The 20,233-nt window shown below is 34.5% G+C and overlaps 1 protein-coding gene across 1 annotated transcript in view; it reads left to right on the top strand.

Moving 5' to 3' along the window:
* Positions 1-20,233, top strand: part of LOC123530841 (cell migration-inducing and hyaluronan-binding protein-like) — a 49,354-nt gene that overhangs the window by 7,220 nt on the left and 21,901 nt on the right. The window contains exons 3-11 of the mRNA XM_053518796.1: positions 613-829; positions 1,948-2,108; positions 3,265-3,406; positions 8,367-8,552; positions 8,742-8,951; positions 11,587-11,691; positions 12,791-12,975; positions 13,134-13,337; positions 19,281-19,417. Of these exons, the coding sequence (XP_053374771.1) occupies positions 613-829; positions 1,948-2,108; positions 3,265-3,406; positions 8,367-8,552; positions 8,742-8,951; positions 11,587-11,691; positions 12,791-12,975; positions 13,134-13,337; positions 19,281-19,417 (1,547 nt within the window). The remainder of the gene's footprint in view (positions 1-612; positions 830-1,947; positions 2,109-3,264; positions 3,407-8,366; positions 8,553-8,741; positions 8,952-11,586; positions 11,692-12,790; positions 12,976-13,133; positions 13,338-19,280; positions 19,418-20,233) is intronic.

Genomic DNA, 20,233 nt, shown 5'->3' with positions numbered 1-20,233 from the left:
ATCATATAATTTCTGAGAGCTTACTGACTGCCTTGATCTTCTCTCCACATGCAGGGGTGGTGAGCAGGTTATTTTCGGTTAATATCCTAGTAGCTTTTAAACAATTTTGAAATTACTTGCACACTAAAAGTTAAAGAAGTATTACAAATGAGGATAAATGCCGTCATTTTATCACTTATACTTTGATACGTATTAATTAATGCCGTCAAAGGACAAAAATAAGGGGCCTCCAGGCCAAAATTGTCAAAAATGCTGACTATGACTCACTTAACGCTGTAAGTTCGAAACTTCTTTTGGGGTATAGAATTATTTCGTTGGAGAAATCCGCCCAGCTAGTTTGATTCTACCCAGGTGTTCGATGAAACAATACTCAAAGGGGCACCAGCGGTTTTCGTATTCCGTCAAAGTCGGCGTGACGTTAATCCTTACAGAAAGATTAAATACATTTCAAAGGTGAACCATGTACATCAGAGTAATTTGCTACGGAAACATTTTTTTTTTCGTGATTAATTTACTGTAATGACATAGATATGATTTGATCTCAATCCCGCTCATGCGTTCAAAAACTTGTCTTAAAGAGCATAACTTTTAACTAAATTATACTCGTTTCAGCCAAAGACGGGAGAGAATCTTGATATATCAACGCAAATATTACTGGACGAGACCCCGGCAGAGTTGCACAACATTACTATTAAGTCGGGCGGAGCTTTGGTATTCAGCCCGGAAGTAAAACTAGAACTGCGTGCAAGAAATATTTTTGTACATGGAGCGATGGAGATAGGAAGTGAAGAATGTCCATATAATCAGTCTCTAACCATCACACTTACAGGTATCACTGATCATATTTGTTGTTTGCTAAAACAATGACATTGTACCGACAAAAATATCTATTCTTCTATTCTGCATTGTTGACATTATATGAATCAAAAAGTGTATATTAATTCATTCAGTTAAACATGTTCAATATAATGCCGCACGAAATATTCGCCTGTTAAATTATTCAACGGAACATATAGCCTTTTCTTTGTTTAATGTTCTGCTTTAGCTCGGCTATCCAAAGAGTATGCTAGTACACTCACTCCTTACTTTATGCTGGCTAAATCTATTTGTCAGTAACCGCCTTAAGAAATTTATGGAAATTACACACATCTGGGTATTGTGATAATGCAACATGCAGTAAATATTACTTTTAACTTTATTTTGCTTTTCGCTGTGGAAATATTTAGCTATGTTATCGAGTTATGTAAGCTGGAAACAATGTAAAATCAGTAGGACTGGACTGAAACTTCACTTACGTATTCTCTGCGACTTTTATCGTACAAATGCAAACAAACAATTGCCCCTATTGTACTTAGCATTTGTTGGTAAAGATTTTTCTATATAAAATAGCATCCAAGTATACACTAATGAGAATGGATTACATCTTCACATACATTTTCACATACATTTTCACCATGACGGTGTTGCATGCAAACCGCATGTTTCATAACTCAAGTTACGCTCTCTATCTATTGTTGGAGTTAATGTGAAAGATGGTATATCAGTAACTGCTGCTTTACTTGATTGAAACTTCACGCAGTATGTTACATGTAATACACAGGTTCCATACTTCTGTTTCGCTTTTTCACCAAGTTATGCCTCCTAGTCGACTTATAAGTTTGTATCTCATTTCGCATCTAAGAGGAAAAGCTTTGGACTCTGACTTACATAGAAGCTTATGTACTAGTTAGTTTAAGTATATTATGCTTTTGTTCTTTACTTTTTTGTGACAAAACGTTTTAATAGTTAAGCGTGGTTGCCTTTACACAGCTCATGTTCAGTTTTCTTGTTCATGGAAACTCCCTAGTTAGAAGAGTCCTGAACTAAGTGTTTGAATTTACTTTTTGATAGTAGCACATAAAATCATTAAGTAATACGCATTAAAATGGGAGACGTATTGTTTGACAGGGACTCGCCAGGATCATGTCCACGAGACTAATCCCAAGGTAATCTTGGTTCAAGATGGTGGGACTTTGGAAATACACGGCGAGCCTCGGCGATCCTGGACCAAACTAAACAAGACAATTGTTCCGACAAAACTCACCCAGAACGTATATTTTGAGCATAAGGTATGTCATGTATATTATCTATATCTAAATTAAAAAAGTGGCTATTCCTTATTACTACTGATTAAACTCAGATAGATATTTATGATGGAAAATAAAGATAACAATTTTGGGTAGTTGATGATTTTTTTCTCGAGTCTTTGGTGGATTATAAGTGGCAATCTGTCAAATTTTATATATGACGGACTCGTAGAAAATATTACTAAATTAATGAAAAACACTCATCCAGTAAAATAGTGAACAACATCAGAAATATGCCGTATCGTTATAATGTATCGTTGGAAACGACAAGCAAAGAAGTTTCACGGCAAAACACCAACAATCAACAGTATTTGTGCGTTTAAGAAACGTACAATTAAAATTTTCTGCACATTTTAATCATTCTAAACGTGGTATCTGATGTAGGGAGTCAATATAATTTACACCAATTTAATATTATGCTAGGATAATTTATTTGAAAATTCGTTCCAAAATATATTATTCAGAATCGAAACTAACTCATGAAATTTACAAGGTGATCATTTAGTTTATTTCACTTTTTGGAAAGTAATTACTTAATATTTATATATCCCGGTATTTCGTACAAAGTGTTTAAAACAATATTCGCATGTAACTAATCATTCGATGAAAACATTTGTAAGGGCGCTATGACTAAATTACAATTACACGATGTTATTCACCTGGGACTGAAACAATTGGAATCAAGTGCAATTCTTCCTTTGACTTTACAAAAAAGGGAAAATGAATCCCCCCACCCCCAAACACATGTAACTTTTAACATGCTAAGCTTTCCGATATTGGTCTGTTGTTGCATGTATTAAGTCTTTCCTTTTTCCCAAATAAAACATTGTGTACAATTAGCACAAACAAGTGGATGCATTACTTTGCAGAAGAACAGTTCGTACCGTGTTTAATTATGACAGTAACTGCTGTAGTATGACCCATTTGCTGGTATATAAACACTGCTATTTTTCGTGAAACTGTATGTTATAGTTGCAATAAAATATCATTATAGTACTAAGTTGGTAGATTGTTGTGGAATATGCGCTTTATCGTAATTGGTTTGGTGCATTGTGATTCAACTTGGCGATTTATTCTTGTAGATTCTCCATATCTATGTAAATATATCATAGTGTGAAAAAATCAATTTTTATTCCAGCTGCAGGATAATTACGCCAGCTTTAATGGCCATGGTATTATGGCCTACACTTTCAATGTAGTCGGGACAACGGTGACCGTAAAGAAAGCTGGTCTTTATTTTCTCAAAACGGAAAGTCAAAATCTCACCGACCATATTAATGGTATGTTAATTGATATTAATCTGTTTTCATGTATTGTTTTATTTCAGAGTATGTTTGCATAAAATATTTGCAATGTTATTATGATATGATTTAAGTTAATTAGCACATTTTTTCTTAATACTTATTATAGATGCGGCCACACTGCAGAATACATTTAAGAGCTCGACTGTTGGCATATTTCAGTACTTATGTGTAAAACAAACACGCACAAGAAAGAAATAAATTACAAGTTTATTTAGTTTATTTAAGTCTCATTCATGTATAAAACAAACATTGACATTTACAATATAAAAAACATTGAGACAACATATACATGACCAATCTATAAAGATTTACAGGAGACTAGAACATACACATTTTGTGAATTGCATGTGGTTTCGAAACAATATACCAATTAAAACAGGCAACCTAGAACTTTGCTGTCTCATTCATTTATAAAACCAACATTGACCATTACAATAAACAGCTCGTTCGACTTTTCAGTGCTTGACTATGAATTAGAGCTACGCGAGTATATACATAAAAAAAAAATAAAAAAAAAAAATAATAAAGGGGCCTAACTCTGTCAAAATTCAGATAAGAGCTATGGGGATTATTTCTCCTTGTGTATACTTGGATAGTTATTAATTATTCTAAGTTTTGATGGTAACTAAAATAATTTGACTATATCAAAAACATTAACCAAAATTCCTAAGTTATAAAGGGGGATAATTCTCTTATATTCAAATCAGAGTTATGAGGCGTAGACTTCGATAGTTGACAGTTAGTAAATATATTATTATTTTAACACCGAAGCTGGGACGAGTGCAATAGCTCTACCGTTTCTTTGAAAAGTCGAGCTAAAAACCTTAAGACTATATATATATGACCAACCTAAAAAGATTTTATAGAAGACTAAAAACATGTACATTTAAGACCAGACATGTAATTTTGCAAAGTTTCTACATGTAAAAACTGTATAAAGGAAATCGATCCTTTAACATTTAATATTGTACTATTAATATCACAGAATTTCAGAAATATGGTATTTACCAACACATTACAATCACCTAGCCTGTTGAAAACGTTAAGGGTCAGCTAAAGGTTCTGTTAACATGTTTCAGACGTATTCAAAGCAAATAGTCGGTAAATGGAGATGTCTTAGAATACAATGTCATATTATCTTTGCATGTTCTAACACATGATATTTGCAAAATCACATATTTGCCTAATCACTGAAAAAGTACCCAGTCATGCGATAAGTGGCATGACGGAGCCTATCACATAATAATACTATGTCGTCAAATAGTGAACATTAATGTCATCTATGTCGTTTAAAAAAGAGTAAAATTTATATAGTACAATTTACAATAAAATTCTAGTTACGGGGCCTTAAACATCTTACACTGTAGATAAACCTGGCATTTGACCTTCATACCTCAAACATCTGCTGACTGCAGCCAAAACTTACAAATAAGGAACTAGAGAAGCAAAAGGAGAAACAGTTTTCTCAACTTTTCCCCCTAGAATCAATTTCAGGAAGCAACACACTTTCTCAGTCAGTGTCTATTTCAGATACCAAGGTCAAGAACCAAACTATTTACAAGCAAATAATTGTCGACGTTGTAGTATGAGATGGCAGCTTTTGGCACAGCAACGAATAATATCTGAATTTGTGAACAAAAAGATGAATTGATCTGTATCGTTCATTTTATAGAAGTCTGGGTCTATTGATACAGCTTTTTCAAATAAACTCGCTCTAATTTCAAGGACCCCCATCCCCCCATAGAAACGAATTCACGAACAGACAAAAAATCATGTAAATGGGATTGATCCACGTGTTTTGAATATGCAAACAATTGGACAATAAAAGTCATAGGAATTGTGAAATATTTAACAAATCACACATGACAATGAAGTCTGATTTACACTACGTCCTTGGTAGGCCAAACAATTATTTTATAGGACCAGTCAACTTGAAACAGAACAACCAGAAAGTATCATTACAACTAAAACTATGTGCAAGTCATACCTTAACCCGGGTATGGTGATCATCATCTGAAACTGTACTAGTTCATTTCTGTCGACCATTTCTCACCTAAAACTAAAACGTAATCAAAAACGGGCATGCTAAAATAAAATACACTAATAGATTTTAAAACCATTTTCTTCTTGACTGGTGCTAGTGTTCCTGTGTGAAAACTGTAGATTCTATAGGGCTAGCAGTGCCATTTATAACTTGTTATGTTATACAAAATAAAGATCGAAATTTCACATATGCACAAAAAATGATAATTTCTCCTTTGTTTTTGTTGGGTTTAACACGGCTCAGACACAGTTATGGGTCATATGGCGAATTTCAGTCTTTGATGGTGGCGGAAGACCAAAGGTGCTTCTCCATGCATTATTTCTCACGGGTGGGCACCGGGGTAGAACCATCAACCTTCCGTAAGTCAACTGAATGACAACCTGATATGAAGAATTCAACGCCCCTAGCGAGGCTTGACTCCACATCAGTGAGGGGCAAATGTTTTTGAGTCAGCTTTAAGTCGACCTTAACCCCTCGGCCACAGGCCCCAGAAATAAATAATAATCTGGCTTATAAGAACGGTTCATAAGGAATGCGCCCGTACATATCAGAGCCATTTACAGTGTTGTTTGCTAATATACTGTTTTATGACGTCAAATTAATTAACGGAGAAAATATTTATATTAAGTAATCATACATTTACCTTTTCTTGATAAATATGCATACCTTATAAATGTCATTATTTTACCCAATGAAATCAGATTGTAAAATCTCAGCCTATACCGATCTGTAGCTTAATTACCGTAACCCCGCGAAAACATGCAATTGTGGTATTTTTGCCCCTGACCTTTCCAAGACGGTGCTCCAGTATATTCCTAGTGCGCTTATTTTTTCCCTATGTCTATTGACTTACTTTGTCTGTATTTATGTGGATGTATCTGTCGTTTACAAATTGACCAATACACTGCTATTTCGATACGCTCCGCTTCTGTAATGAGGCTACTCCTGTTTGACACTTTCCTTCCTCTTTCTGTTGGAATACAAAAGATTGCAACAAATAAAGAGCGACTATGTTTTATGTTTCGTTTTTGTTGGGTGTAACGTCGCACCAACATATATATAAGTCATATGGCGACTTTCCAGCTTTGATGGTGGAGGATACCCCAGGTGCCTATCCGTGCAGTCTTTTATAACGAGCGGGCACCTGGGTAAACCCACCGCCATTCGTAAGCCAGCTGGATGACTTCCTCACATGACGAATTCAACGACCCGAGTGAGACACAAACCTACATCGGTAAGGGGGTGTGATTCGAAGTTAGACCCTTAACCACTCGGCTACGGATGCCCCAAAGAGAGATTCTTAAATTATACCTAGTGTTGCCATATCATCTACACTTTACGGTAATGGAGTCCAGTCAAATGTATTTAATATAATCTCGCTTAAGTCGGTGCTACAGACCTGAGTGGCTATGAACGATATAAGTCACACCATGAACAAAATAAATAAAAACAAGAATAAAAGTCAAGCCTCCCATTTGAAAACATATCCAGGTACGTACACAGCTCCTGAGCACATGTACACATAAAAGAATGCAGTACTACTTATATATCATTTTATTATACGTAATAATTCTATAAATTCTGTCAAATTTATGACTTGTATTTCACAAGTAAATACGAACTGGGAGAAAAATTTCCGTGCTGTACCTTTAGTATTGTATGTTGCCGAACTATTTTCATTTAATATGCTTAACCTGACACAGTTCTATACATAGCTCACGCAAAAACTTATCTCGGTTCTAATTTAACATTGATAAACATTGAAGATTTCGTTCGATAATATAATAAGAATAAAAAATGTGGAGGTATATAATAAAAGGTCGTTATAACTGAAGCTAGATCTGGGATGTTGTATTCGGCTATCGTGGATTTGCCAGGTCGGATCACACTTGATGTCTGCGCGCCTCGTTTGATCCGACCTGGCAAAATCCACAAGATCCGAATAAAGCATCCGAGATCGAGCTACTATTATATAAACCCTATTATATTACTTAGTCGCGTCCTATGATTCTACAGGATCTTCCTTTAGATTGTATTGTCTCTAAGCTCCAAAAAAAGCAGCACCTTTCATGCTAGTGTTGCTAGATAAAATGTATCCCTTCAAATAAGTATCAGTCTAATAAGCAAGAAAGTTTTCTGTGAAAAAAGTTTAGAACTGTTATTTAGAATGATACTAATGCAACTCTAAATTAGAAACAAAACGGCATTTTATGAGTGTCACATATTTTTACTGTGTTAGCTGAAATTGTAAAACTGAGAAACAAATTTTCAACCGAGGCAATATAATTTTACGGGATCACAATAAATCGGTGCTTGTTTTATTATATTAAATTATATAGGTGGGAAAGTTGCAAATGTTGATATATTATTCCAAATAACAACAAGAACAAAAACAAGAAAGCAAACCGCAGCAAAATTATTAATGGGAAAATATCTGTGTTTAGATATGTGTGGTTGTTTAGAGTTATGCTTTCATGATGTTATTTAGGTTATATTATTATTTACTTTTGATTGTTTGTTTTTAGGTTAGCGCTGTTGTTTAACAGTATTTTAGTTATGATTCCTGACTCCTTTACCAGTTCCAACCTGACTGCCAAGCAATTAATCAGATTTCAGACACTATTTCATCTATCGAATCGTCAATGATACGCTCATTCTGGCGATTCCGAAAGCCGTAGATTTGCGACCTACTTATTGAGCGAAATGGCGGAGTAATGTGAAAAACGTATATGATGTGTTTAGATTTATGTGCTTTTTGTACATGGGTGGATAACATGAAAGAATGTGTTTGTTGTACTATGCTTGTGAGGTATAATGTTTGTTGTACTATGCTTGTGAGGTATAATGTTTGTTTTACTATTGTGAGGTATAATGTTTGTTTTACTATTGCAGCTGTAGAGGACGGTGACGTTTTAATGATGGCTGTGCAAGAAAAGTTAGTTACAAAAGATCCCACAAAACAGGATAATTCTACGTATGAAGCGCTTGAGAAGCTTGTGTCTGGAAACGTGACTGGTAACAGCATCTTAAGAACGATACCATCAGATGGAACCACTTGGGCATTTGTATACAAGAAAGGTAATTAGCTTTATTTGAGCTTAGTCTGTGAACTATCCCCTCTTCTCCAATAAAAAAACACATAAGAGCTCACTTCAAAATACATTTTATTATGTGTTTTATTATTTTCATATTGTGAATAGAATTTGGTTTTGATAAAGATTATATAAATACGGCGAAAATGTTATCTGGTATTTATCTGCTATCAAGGTACAAAGGAAAGTTACCAAGAAGAAACTAAGCCGTTTGGAACGACGTCTTCAGCCAAATATACGGAAAGTAGTAATTTGATCTTCTTAGCTGAGTCTATAGGTGATCCGTCAGCCACATTTAGACAAACAGTAAACTTCAAGATCATGAACTTGGAAGCCTTGTACCAAATGGTTGAAGTTATTGATGACGTTACGACGTGGCGTCCAGGTGAGTACAAGTAGTTATGACATGTATAAAAAAAAACAGCACATTGATAATAACAAACGTCCTAAAGTACCAAATTCCTAAAGCAGCAAAATTGCAAGAACGTCCTTTTTTAACATTTTTCCTAATCTTCCTATGACATCATCGGGTCATTCATATGCTTTCGCCATCCACGAATCAAGGATTTAATTTGCTATTAATTTCAAAAACCTCAAGGTTATTATATAAAAAAGGTCTTCAATTGGACTTCGAGGACTTTTCTATGTAATTTCTTTAAACCCTCCATCGGCAAACTATCCAAATAACAGGCCTGGTATTTGTTTCGTAACTACAGGAAACTAATAATTGTATATAAATGCATTCTCAAGTAGCAAGTTGTATTTTGCGACTGTTTTTAAAAATGAATGCTGTTGAAGTCTTTCCAGTTATAAATATACATAGGTAAAAAATTATCATATTGATGCTGCAAAGTCTTTACTTCCTTTAAGATCTTTAGCCAAGCTTGTTATTATTTTTCTTGATTATGTTCTTTACTTACAAGATTTGACTGTTTCATAAGCAACCTTTCACGCCGTTTAGCGGCCCGTTCTTTTTCATCTGGGTAATTATTATTCTGTTTCTCTGTTGTAATGCATAACACAGCTCTGCTTAATCCGATGCAAGAGGGCGGGAGAGGTTTTGCACATATTTATTGGATATACTATTTAATTAAATTCTTGAACCAGCTGGTGTATGTAGGGAACTTTGGGGGAATAATCGATTAAAATGAATCATTGTTGACTGATAATGATATATGCTGATAAAATGTGTTTGTGTGTCCAAACATAAAGGGAAATTGAAAAACAACAACAACAAAATAAAACAAACAAACTCCCCCCACCCCCTCCCCCACACCAGAAAAACGCAAGGTTTGCCATCAGAAAGTTTTAGATTGTTTTGACCGGTTCTCTGTTATTTTCAGATGGAAATCTTCGACAAGAATTAGTGGAATGAAAATAATGGTTTTAACTTTCATTTTTTATTTGCATTTTTTGCAGCTAGTTAGACATTGATGATGAAGCGAATCAATTTGCCCAACGAACATTGTAATGAGCTGGACATAAATTTATTTATAACTTATGCCAATGTAAACTGAATTGGTTCAGGCTTACCTATTTCCTTATCAAACCGAATATGCTCCAACTTTGCTTAGTTGTGCTCTATACTTAAAGAGCTTTCATAATTGATTGTTACAAGTGAAGAAAAATGGAAAGTACATGTAGCCCCGCTTTGGAAAAACGGGAAGTATTATGTAATGGCTTGTGTGTGTGTGTGTATGTGTGTGTCCGTCTGCCATTATTTTTGATCGGGACATAACGTTATAACCATTTAAAGTATTTACTTTAAACATGTGATATAGGTAGATGGCGATGAGACCATGTGAAAAGCACTTGAAAAGACTCTGTACGTCAAAGGTCACTGTCACAAATTGAGCTGAAAAGTCAAAATTGGCCATCATATCTCGTGTCTTGGGCATAACTGAATAATAACCTTGCAATGTATTGAGCTAAAACTCAGAAATGATAAAATACATAAATTTCATTAAATTTCTTGCCTTACAGAATCCTTTCACCACCACCGCACTCACACCACCTCCCTCCCCCCTACACACACCAACCAAAAATGTCTTCAAATTTTGCCTTTTCTTTATATTCTACTTAAATTTGACATTCTTAGTTAATGCTTTTTATCATTACATTAACGTTTAAAAATGAATAAACGTTGGTTTACTTTGTATTTTAATCAGTAATATCTAAATTGTGAGGAAAATGAAATGTACCTCTTTGACTGAGTAGGAAATAAAGTCAGCAAGAAGAATATTTTGGAGCATAGTACGCAACAAAGAACAATTATAATTATGATTTAGTTTGTTCATCTAGCACAGGTTTAAGTGGAATTACAGAATACAGTTTAAATAGAGGATATTACATGAGTGTCTTTTCGTACTGAATTTATTAAACGATTTAAATAAAATAATAAAATGCGAGGCTATGCCGAGCATTTTATCAATTTTATTCAACGAGTTTAATAAATTTAATGTGGAAAGTCACAGATGTAATATTCTTTTTATCACATGTTAGCCTTTCTTGTCGAAACATCAAAGATTCGAGTTTCTTTTACTACATAAACAAGACAGTTTGACCGACGTCGCCTATACAATAAATGACGTCGACGTCAAAGCTTTATTACACTAGTGCATTATCATTTTTATTTAATGGCTTTATTACACTCCCGCGACGTCAAACATGTGATAATTGAATGTATTACATGGTCAAAAAGGAAAAAATCAATGTAACCACACTGAGTTCAAGTACGGGGGCGCCACATGGCATTATAAAAGAGTTGCTGTGATGATTAATAAAATGTATAGGAGAATCCTCTTAGGGCATGGAAAACAACCAAGCAAAATAACAGCGTACTTGGTTTGACTGATTCTGTTCATGTGTGGTAATGAAATGTGCAACACCCATCAAGCGCCCCGCACCCCACATGGCACCAATTTAACTAGATTCTATCATATGACTGTACTCCACGAAGCAAAGAAATAACGAACTAAAACTAACGGAGGAAGATTTAAAATGTACAAGTTTGCTTCTAGGTGACACGATAGTAATAGCGTCAACTGATTACGACTGGGAACAAGCAGAGAAGCGAGAAATTGTTTTCTGTTCAGATTGTAACAGATTCCAAGTAAGGATCAATGGTAAGTTTTTAAACAAAGAATAGAATCCCTGATAATATTGGCCATATCAGATACTACTTTAGCTATCCATCTCAAACTAAGCTACTAACATACATTCGGTATCGTTGGTAAAGGGTAATGGGGTTTTAAACGTGTTCTTGTATTAACTAACCTCATAATTGATCTGCATTCAACTTGTTTTTCGGGAAATTACTCGACGAGTTCAGCTCATGATAAATGCAGTCACTACTTATTATACCTTCATCGCAGAAGAGCTGAACATTACTTACTCTGCTATAAGGTAGTTGACCAATTCACGTCTTGTAATGGACGTACAGAATGAGCAGGGGAAATGACGTGATTGATTGAGTGGTCACTTACTTTATAGTAAAGGAGTAGATAAATCAGTGTGACAGACTACACTACCATAGGAAGTGCAGCTGAACTCGAAGATTGTTCCGTTAATTGCTAATATCAGTTAGTGACCAAAGGTACGGTTGTAAATAAGTAAGAGGTAAAAACCGCATCAATTCGAAGTGTCAGTACATGCTAAATTCTTCTGTAATTAAATTAGGTAGATTTGCAAAAGGTATCAAGATGCTAGAAAAAATATAAGCATGTGTTTCTATAGATTTACTGTCTCTGAACGAAATGCATAATATTTTAATATCATGTGAAAACTATATGAAATACCAAGCACGTTAATGTCGGGCTTTTTTACTTTAAATTCGTGACAAATTTCAATGGAATATATTTCGCAAATACACATTTTTAGGCTCCGCTAGCTCAAAATACACAACGTATAACCATCAGTATACAATGCCAAATTTACAAATACGACTAGGTATCTCCTAACACTCCGAATATTGTTTTTACATTTCAATTTTATAATTGAAACGAATGTCCAAAGCAGCAAGACATCGGCGCTTTACACATATTTAATATACACCATAAACCTGAAGGTTTAAGCACTAGGAAAACAAAACCCGTTTATTACAACACGTGGTTGTTTTGCATGATTCATTAAAACTATCGAAACCTACGAATATCCCTAAACTATTGATACAAAATAAAATATGAATAAGAAGACGACTATTTAATGTCGTTTATTTCCTAACAGAACCCGTGAACTTCATGCATTTTGGCAAGATATTGCACAATGCCCTAGATATGCGAGCTGAAGTTGCCTTATTGTCGCGAAAAGTGGTGATACGCGGCGAAATGGAACCATCCTGTCCTGAGTACAACAACAACTGCAACCTTAAAGCAGTTCGAGGCAAAGATACATTTGGAGTTCATACAAAGGTAACGCATGTATAATTAAATACCTTTTGCTGCATTACAATTTACAAATTTCCGAAATATCACTTACAAAATATCCTTTATACATAATTCGACATATGATTAGTTTAAAGATATAACGGATGACTTGTTAAGAAATAACGTTTTTATCTTTCTTTCAGGTCCTTAAGGGTTATAAAATTGTTCGTATCGAAAACATAGAAATTTACAATGCAGGACAACACACGGATCTAGGGCGATATCCGTTTCACTTTCACTTGTGTTTAGGTAAAGATCCAGGAGCACCTGTGCCCTATATACGAGGTTGCAGTATACACGATACATATGCCAGATGTGCAACCATTCACGGTTCACACGGTGTTACGGTAAGAATTTAATTTTTAGGCTGGCGAACTTTTGTTCGCTAGACTATTACTACCACAAATCGAATGTCACAAAGACTGCTGAGACTGACCGCAAAAAATAATATTTCATGCGCAGTTCAAATAGTTCCGTGCTGTATATCAATTTTGCCATGAATTTGTTCAAAGATTGTTAAACCTACTACCTGTTTCACTAAATCTATATTTTCAACAATTTTATAATCGTGTTTTCTTTTAAAGGAAATATATTTGAAAGTAAAAACAGATCATTATAAAGGCGTTGCTAATTACATATTCAAACTTACTACGCGTTGCTTTATTAAGCTGGCATAACGTCATTCGGCTTGTTTATTCACTTTTTATAGACTGTTAGATTACGTATGCAAACAAGTTTATTTTCAGACTGTGGAATAGTCTATTTTAATCAGAAATAATGCATTATTAGTTCTTGATTAGAGTTTCGTCAACAACTTTATATATATAATCTAAAACAGAAACATCGAAATAAATAGTGAAGATACCGAAGTTGCTTTAAAAAATAATGCATAATCTATTGTTTTTCTTCCTGAGATTATTTAGGTTGTTCCGTGTTCTATTTTAGGCTATACGCGACTCATGATAAAAGCCGTACCGCACGTACGTTTCTTCTACCTTTCTGTGCTAAGTGTATGTATAGGTAGCAGGGTACACTTTCGAATTTTGGCCCCCGTCAATATTTGTTATAAAGAGAACATCGTGATTTTGGATGTCTGTAAATTAAGTTGAGAGATAATGAGTATTAATTCTTTAGAAAATTTATACAGCCGATACATGTAAAATTCTGATGTCAGTTGGAAAACTAACTGCGGGTAGCTTTGTATGACCAATGAGACACCATTTCGCGGAAAAATTCAATTCACGGAAGGGTTCTGTGCTTGTTGATTAATACTCAGGAACATTTTCGTTATTTTCCGAAAAAACGAGCTGGATGGGCCCCCATTCCGTTTATGTCCTGACGTTCAGTAAGGACTATTAAATTAAGAAATGCAATAAAATTGGACAGTGTTCTTGCAGCGGGATCATTGTAGACTGTTCAAAAGGTGCAAAATTGATGATTTTGGCACGCTATTTTTCATGGATGATGTAAAGCTTTCGCTTTGATAACTTTCTTTATTCTTGTATGAGAATCATGATCTTACCATTAATTAAAAGCACAAAACATGCACGCAATTTATAAAATAGCCACCCAAATTTTGCTCATAGGGGAAGTGCAATATTGCGACTCGCTACATGTAAGACCGTCCGTGTCCAAAATTTTCGCATCTAAGTGTACCTTGCTACCTTAATATGTTTATAGGAATTTATTCTTTCGGCATTCAATTCACCATAATATAACTTGATAGATAAGTGCAAGTCTTTTCAACCTGATTAATGTTTAAACTTAATACATAATGTTGGGGATGTCATATCGAAGTATAGATGCTGTGTTTGTTACTTATATATTTTCTTTGATATTATAAATGTCCCTAATTTTTATTCGCCGTACTCCGTCTAAGGACGAATTAGTGACCTGGTCTAACCCATGCCACGTGACTTAAGTTTGCAAATCAGATTACACGATATCGCATTATAGATAATTTATCAAAATGAAAAATGACTGATTGGACGAGATTGTCTATTTTTCCCTCTGCTGATTGTGCAACGCTGAGTGAAATGTCAGACAAAGCGTTTATCCTAATAATGACGCTGTTTACAGTTTTAAAGCTACGTTTCGCTCAGTATATTTAGCAAGAATATTGATATATCTAAAATGATCAGTACATTTAATAAGCTCAAATACCAAGAACATCAATTTACAGAGAGAGCTAAATACGGTCTGCGTATCACATGATAAGCCCCGGGTGTGATTAGTCGATCGATTAAAGTCTTCTATGTATAGAAGTGTCTTCCAGACCACTGCTGTAATGCATAGATCCGATTTTCCGATAAGGAACGCCCCCCCCCCCCCCCCCCACACATATTGTTGCTATGTCTCACAAGCTTTCTCGAAAATGGCGGATACGTTTGATACCGATGTGACAGATTCTCTTTTATAAAGAATCTAAATCTCGTTAACATTATTGTAAAAAAATAAAACCTGTCAGATCATGCGCTAAATAAATCATTAAATGATTATATTTAAGGTTATTCTGAGAAGAAAGGTGGTGAAACAGAGCTATTAAATGTCGGTGCTAATGAAGTTTTTATAGAAACTTAAGCCGAAGTATTTGTTAAATTTGTTTATTTTTGGACCGTACAAAGTGTACACAGTCATTTTGTTTCAGTCAAAACAAAAGCACAACACATTTGTGTTCTTGTAAAGAAGGATATGTTCATAAATAAATTAAATCTAAATAGAAAAAGTTGAAAAACATTTTCTGTTCTCTTAAATCAACTAAATAATACCTGCGGGTTATATTTTGTATGCTCGTGCGTGATATGTGTTTTTTACGCCACCGTTTATGATTCAAAATTTAATTCCTTTCTATATATGCGAATAAGTACCAGTATATAATTTAAATGGGTATCATTGTATTTTATTTCAAAATGTTGTATTCTTTTATACTGTTCGCTAAAACATCATACGGCAATATTTGTCCTACAATGATGGATTGTCCCGCAATTTGAAAACGTTGAACCAATGTCAGTAGGTATCATGGTTGTCGCCCGCTGCGAACAAACAAAAGGAAGCAGATTGACCGTCACATCAGTGCTAATCCCAAGCAGGGGTTGTAATTGATAATACATGTTTTTATTGAAAAGAAGGGTTAACAAATCGGCAGGTGTTAAGGGTTTACAACATGAGACATTATTTATGTCATCAATTAAATTATCTCTTTATTTAATCAGCCAATGATTCTAACAAGCTGTTCAAAACTATATGTATACTGACTGTCGTGTACAACGCTGACAGAAAATCCTGTCACACCCATCTTTCATGCAAATACAAAATAGCTGTATTTCTTTTGAAATGATAAATCTGACAAATGAATACTCTACATAAGTGTTTGCAATTATTAATTATATGTGTTCACTTCTTTTCTTATTTCTTAATGTCAGATTTACATTTTATATGTAAAACATCTCTTTTTAAACACAGGGTCATGAAGAGACCCTTAAAGAACACTGTTTTTATTTAGAACTTTACAGTCTATAGGTACTTAGTTACGGTGAGCTTGTGAGACACAATGGCGCCTTAGCAACAGAGATAACGGATCGATGGAAAATGCATTATCTCATTGGCCAATATTATTGGTTTGGTTGACAGGTCGGATCTATGCATCATTCGTCGTAGAAAAACAAACGAAACAAAATTGCATGCCTAATAAACCTTTGTGAAAAATTAAAAGAGAACCATTTAAACTGTTAAAGTGTCGTGTTTAGTTTTGCTATTTTGCATGTTAGATAGATGATAGAATAACACAAATTATATAAAAAAACTCATAAACTTCTTGTCTTATTACAATTCGCATACCATCTTTTTTAAAAGATATTTCTTGTTAAAAGAAAAATGGCATTTTAAAAGTCGCGAGTAAAAGCAGTGAGCTTCTTTACATACATATATTAGTGTTGACTTAATTTACCAAATCAATGTCAAAATGTGCAATATCGTTATAAACATTCAAGAGACAATGTTGAGAGTTCATACATAAACGGAAACGTAGGGTAATTGTTGTCACATTCTTTATTTTTTCCTTTTTAGTTCCTCTGTTTCTAGTTATTGTTCTTTATAATATATTATACCTCATTTTTGTTTGCAACGTTCCTAACCAGTAGGAGGTTTTGTATTGTTTAACAATACTTCTCTCGTTTGTACCCCTTACAACTTACACATTGTAAGCAGATTCATTTTCCTTTGGGCAGTTTCCTTAACATGTGATTGCTTCTCGGTATATTAATATGATTTTTTTTCTACAAAAATACTTATTTATATGCGAGTCTATATTAAAGCCAAGTACTCAATTTGGTTCTAAGAGTTGATTTTGGATCCATGGCGGGAGCCTAGCTTAAGGATACAAACACAGCATAAACGGTTTAGGTTTACCAATGTACTTGCCACAGATGGTTACAAGACGGTGCCCGATCGTGTTCCTTTAGTTGTTCATTTTGTCTTTGTTGTCTATCGGTTTTACTTCGTCTATATTTTATCAGATTCCCAAGTACGAATTACGGTCTGTTCTGCTCATTAATTGTGTTATCCCCAATAAAGCAAACACTATGTATTTTTTACCATCTATAGTCTGTATTATCCTAACACTTCCTTTCTCAAATTAATTAAGATGATTCCTATGAACAGTACCCTATGCTCGCCTTAGTTTGATACGAAAACAACAACATAATATTTCAGATTTTGCAAACAGGTTTCCCATACAGTTTTTGTGGTAGCCAGCCTTTCTATACTTTCAGTACTTTGATTACATTGGAGTATCAAACTTCGAAACTTTTCTTGTTGGAGTTTTTCTTGTATTTTATATTGACACAGTTGTATTCATGTTTCACGAAATCAGCTCGTTACACCTGCTGTGAGGCTTGTTACTACTAGACAGAACCGAAATACATATTTAGGAAGTACCCAAGCACTTATATATTATATTATAAAAATATCACGAAATAAGCTAATATGTTCCTTCAAAACAGTAGAGTATTTGTATCTAGATTTAAATAGCTAGTACATCTTGAATAGGATGACATAGGTATGGAATGATTTCAAAAGGAGTTACATTCTAAGCTGCTTAAAATAAACATGATATATAGCATACACACCTTTTTAAAATGGTGTACATTTACCAGAAATACCACAGTCAATTGGGAAAGCGATGTGTAAGATAAAACATACATGATAAATTTGTAGAACGTCAACTTACATTTATGTAAACTTCGGCTGTTCAGCCAGTGCCACAGTCCATGCAGTTGATGTAATGAAGTACTGCTGAGAGTAATCAGGCAGCAAATGAAAGTTATCGATATTAAAAATAGGTCCATGCAAAAGTGATGGGCAAATCGGTTAGATTTGCCAACCGATTAATCAGCATAATCGGACAAGCCAACCGATTCGATTAATCGGATAATCGGTTACTCTAGTTGCATATCTATAAGTTCACCTCACAATGTATGTTTTATGTCATACTTAAGAAACGAACCTCACAGACATCAAATATCCTATTTCTGTTGTATCCCTTCATAAATATGAGTAAGTTAACAGAATAAAAGTAAAATATTTGTGAAGATAGTAACCTTTAAATCAGGTACTGTCCTAATTTCACCAGGGACTTATCAAGTGATATTATGTTATTAAATCAAAATTATTTGGAGCAACAAAAGTATTAACGATTTATTAATTCTTAGTTAACGACTGTAATGATTTCAATCCCACAAAATCAAAAACTGAAAATACTTTTGCTTATATGCTTGCGTAAGTCTTACGGCATGATATGCATACTGCCATACTAATGTCAAGAGTTTAGGTTGGTGGTTTTCCCGGCTTAATTTTGTAAAAGCCATATATCTTTCAAAATCTGGGTGATCACAGATGACATCAATTTCTGTTGACACTTTGGAGCCAGAGTACGTAGAGTAGTTTCCCTTGGCGTAATTGCCCCCAAAGAACCGTAAATACCAGAAAGAAAAAGGTCAGAAACAACTAAATTATCCGTTAGGGTGACAAGTAATTAATCGGTCAGGGAAAAGTGAAGTCGGCGATCGCGCTCATGAATGCAACGCCGACGATTATTCGATTGTCGCCAATTGTCGGCCCATCACTACCATGCAAGGAATAAATGGACTCTGGTCTAACCGCGCTTTTGAGCAGTAGCGAACACGTGTAACATAAAATTGGTCAACACATGCTCTTTAATTGCTATAACTGTAAAAAGCTTATTAGTTTTAGTGAAGGGAATTACGCTTTAGTCAATTATTATGTCATTACAGGTTATGGACAACGCATGCTATTACCACATGGGTCATGGTTACTTTTTAGAGGATGGTGGCGAAATAAACAACACTTTTGACGGCAACCTAGCCATAAGTACCTTGAAGGGAACCGGTCAACTTGAGCCTAGTGATACGTATGTACCTTTCTTGGATTAATTCTTTTCCATTCATTTATGTGGTAAACTAAGATTTGATACATCCAGGTGACCTCTTAAAAGTGTTTGTTTTATATTTTTATCATTCATAATTTGTGAGGCAGGTAAAATATTAGGGGTATTAAGTAACTAAACAGCGTAGTCTCCCCAGTGTCGCAACACAAATCAGCTAGCGCATGGACACGCCCACACGCACGCCCACACTCTTGCACATATGCATGCACGCACATTTGAGCTCATATTTTCTTATATGTTACACGGACCTAAATATTATTTACTATATATTCTATATAAAATGGACGATCACACAGAGAATAAATCCTTATCTCATTTTAAAGAATTATCGTAATGCTGACATAAAAGGAAGATCATGTATCTTCAAAGATATAATTTTCCTGTCGTACATACTTAATATAAAATCATACTGCTGTATTGCTGCCAATATCAAAATTAGCTTTTACTTCACCAAAATAACATTCCGTCCAATTTTCCTACCAAAGTTTCGAAAAACAACTTTAATGAAATTTATACAAAACTATCTTTAATTTGGAATTCTGCTGCGATTCCAGGTGAAAAATTGGGTTCAGTAATCCGTCCGCTATTACGCGAATAGACTAGATGGCTCCCGCGTCAGTTCCTTAAGAAATGTTTAGCTTACGTGTATGTTTTACTGGTGCGTACTGGTTTAGTATTTTACAAATCAGTGTCGCCGGACACTTATACATATCGTTAAAACATTTTTTTTGAACATTGACGTATGCAGACAATATTGCTGCTTACGTTAATTTCTTAATA

The sequence above is a fragment of the Mercenaria mercenaria genome, chromosome 11 (genome assembly GCF_021730395.1).
Source record: "Mercenaria mercenaria strain notata chromosome 11, MADL_Memer_1, whole genome shotgun sequence".
Classification (NCBI taxonomy): domain Eukaryota; kingdom Metazoa; phylum Mollusca; class Bivalvia; order Venerida; family Veneridae; genus Mercenaria; species Mercenaria mercenaria.
Note: the sequence above shows the minus strand (reverse complement) of the source record. Positions and strands in the feature narration are given on the sequence as shown.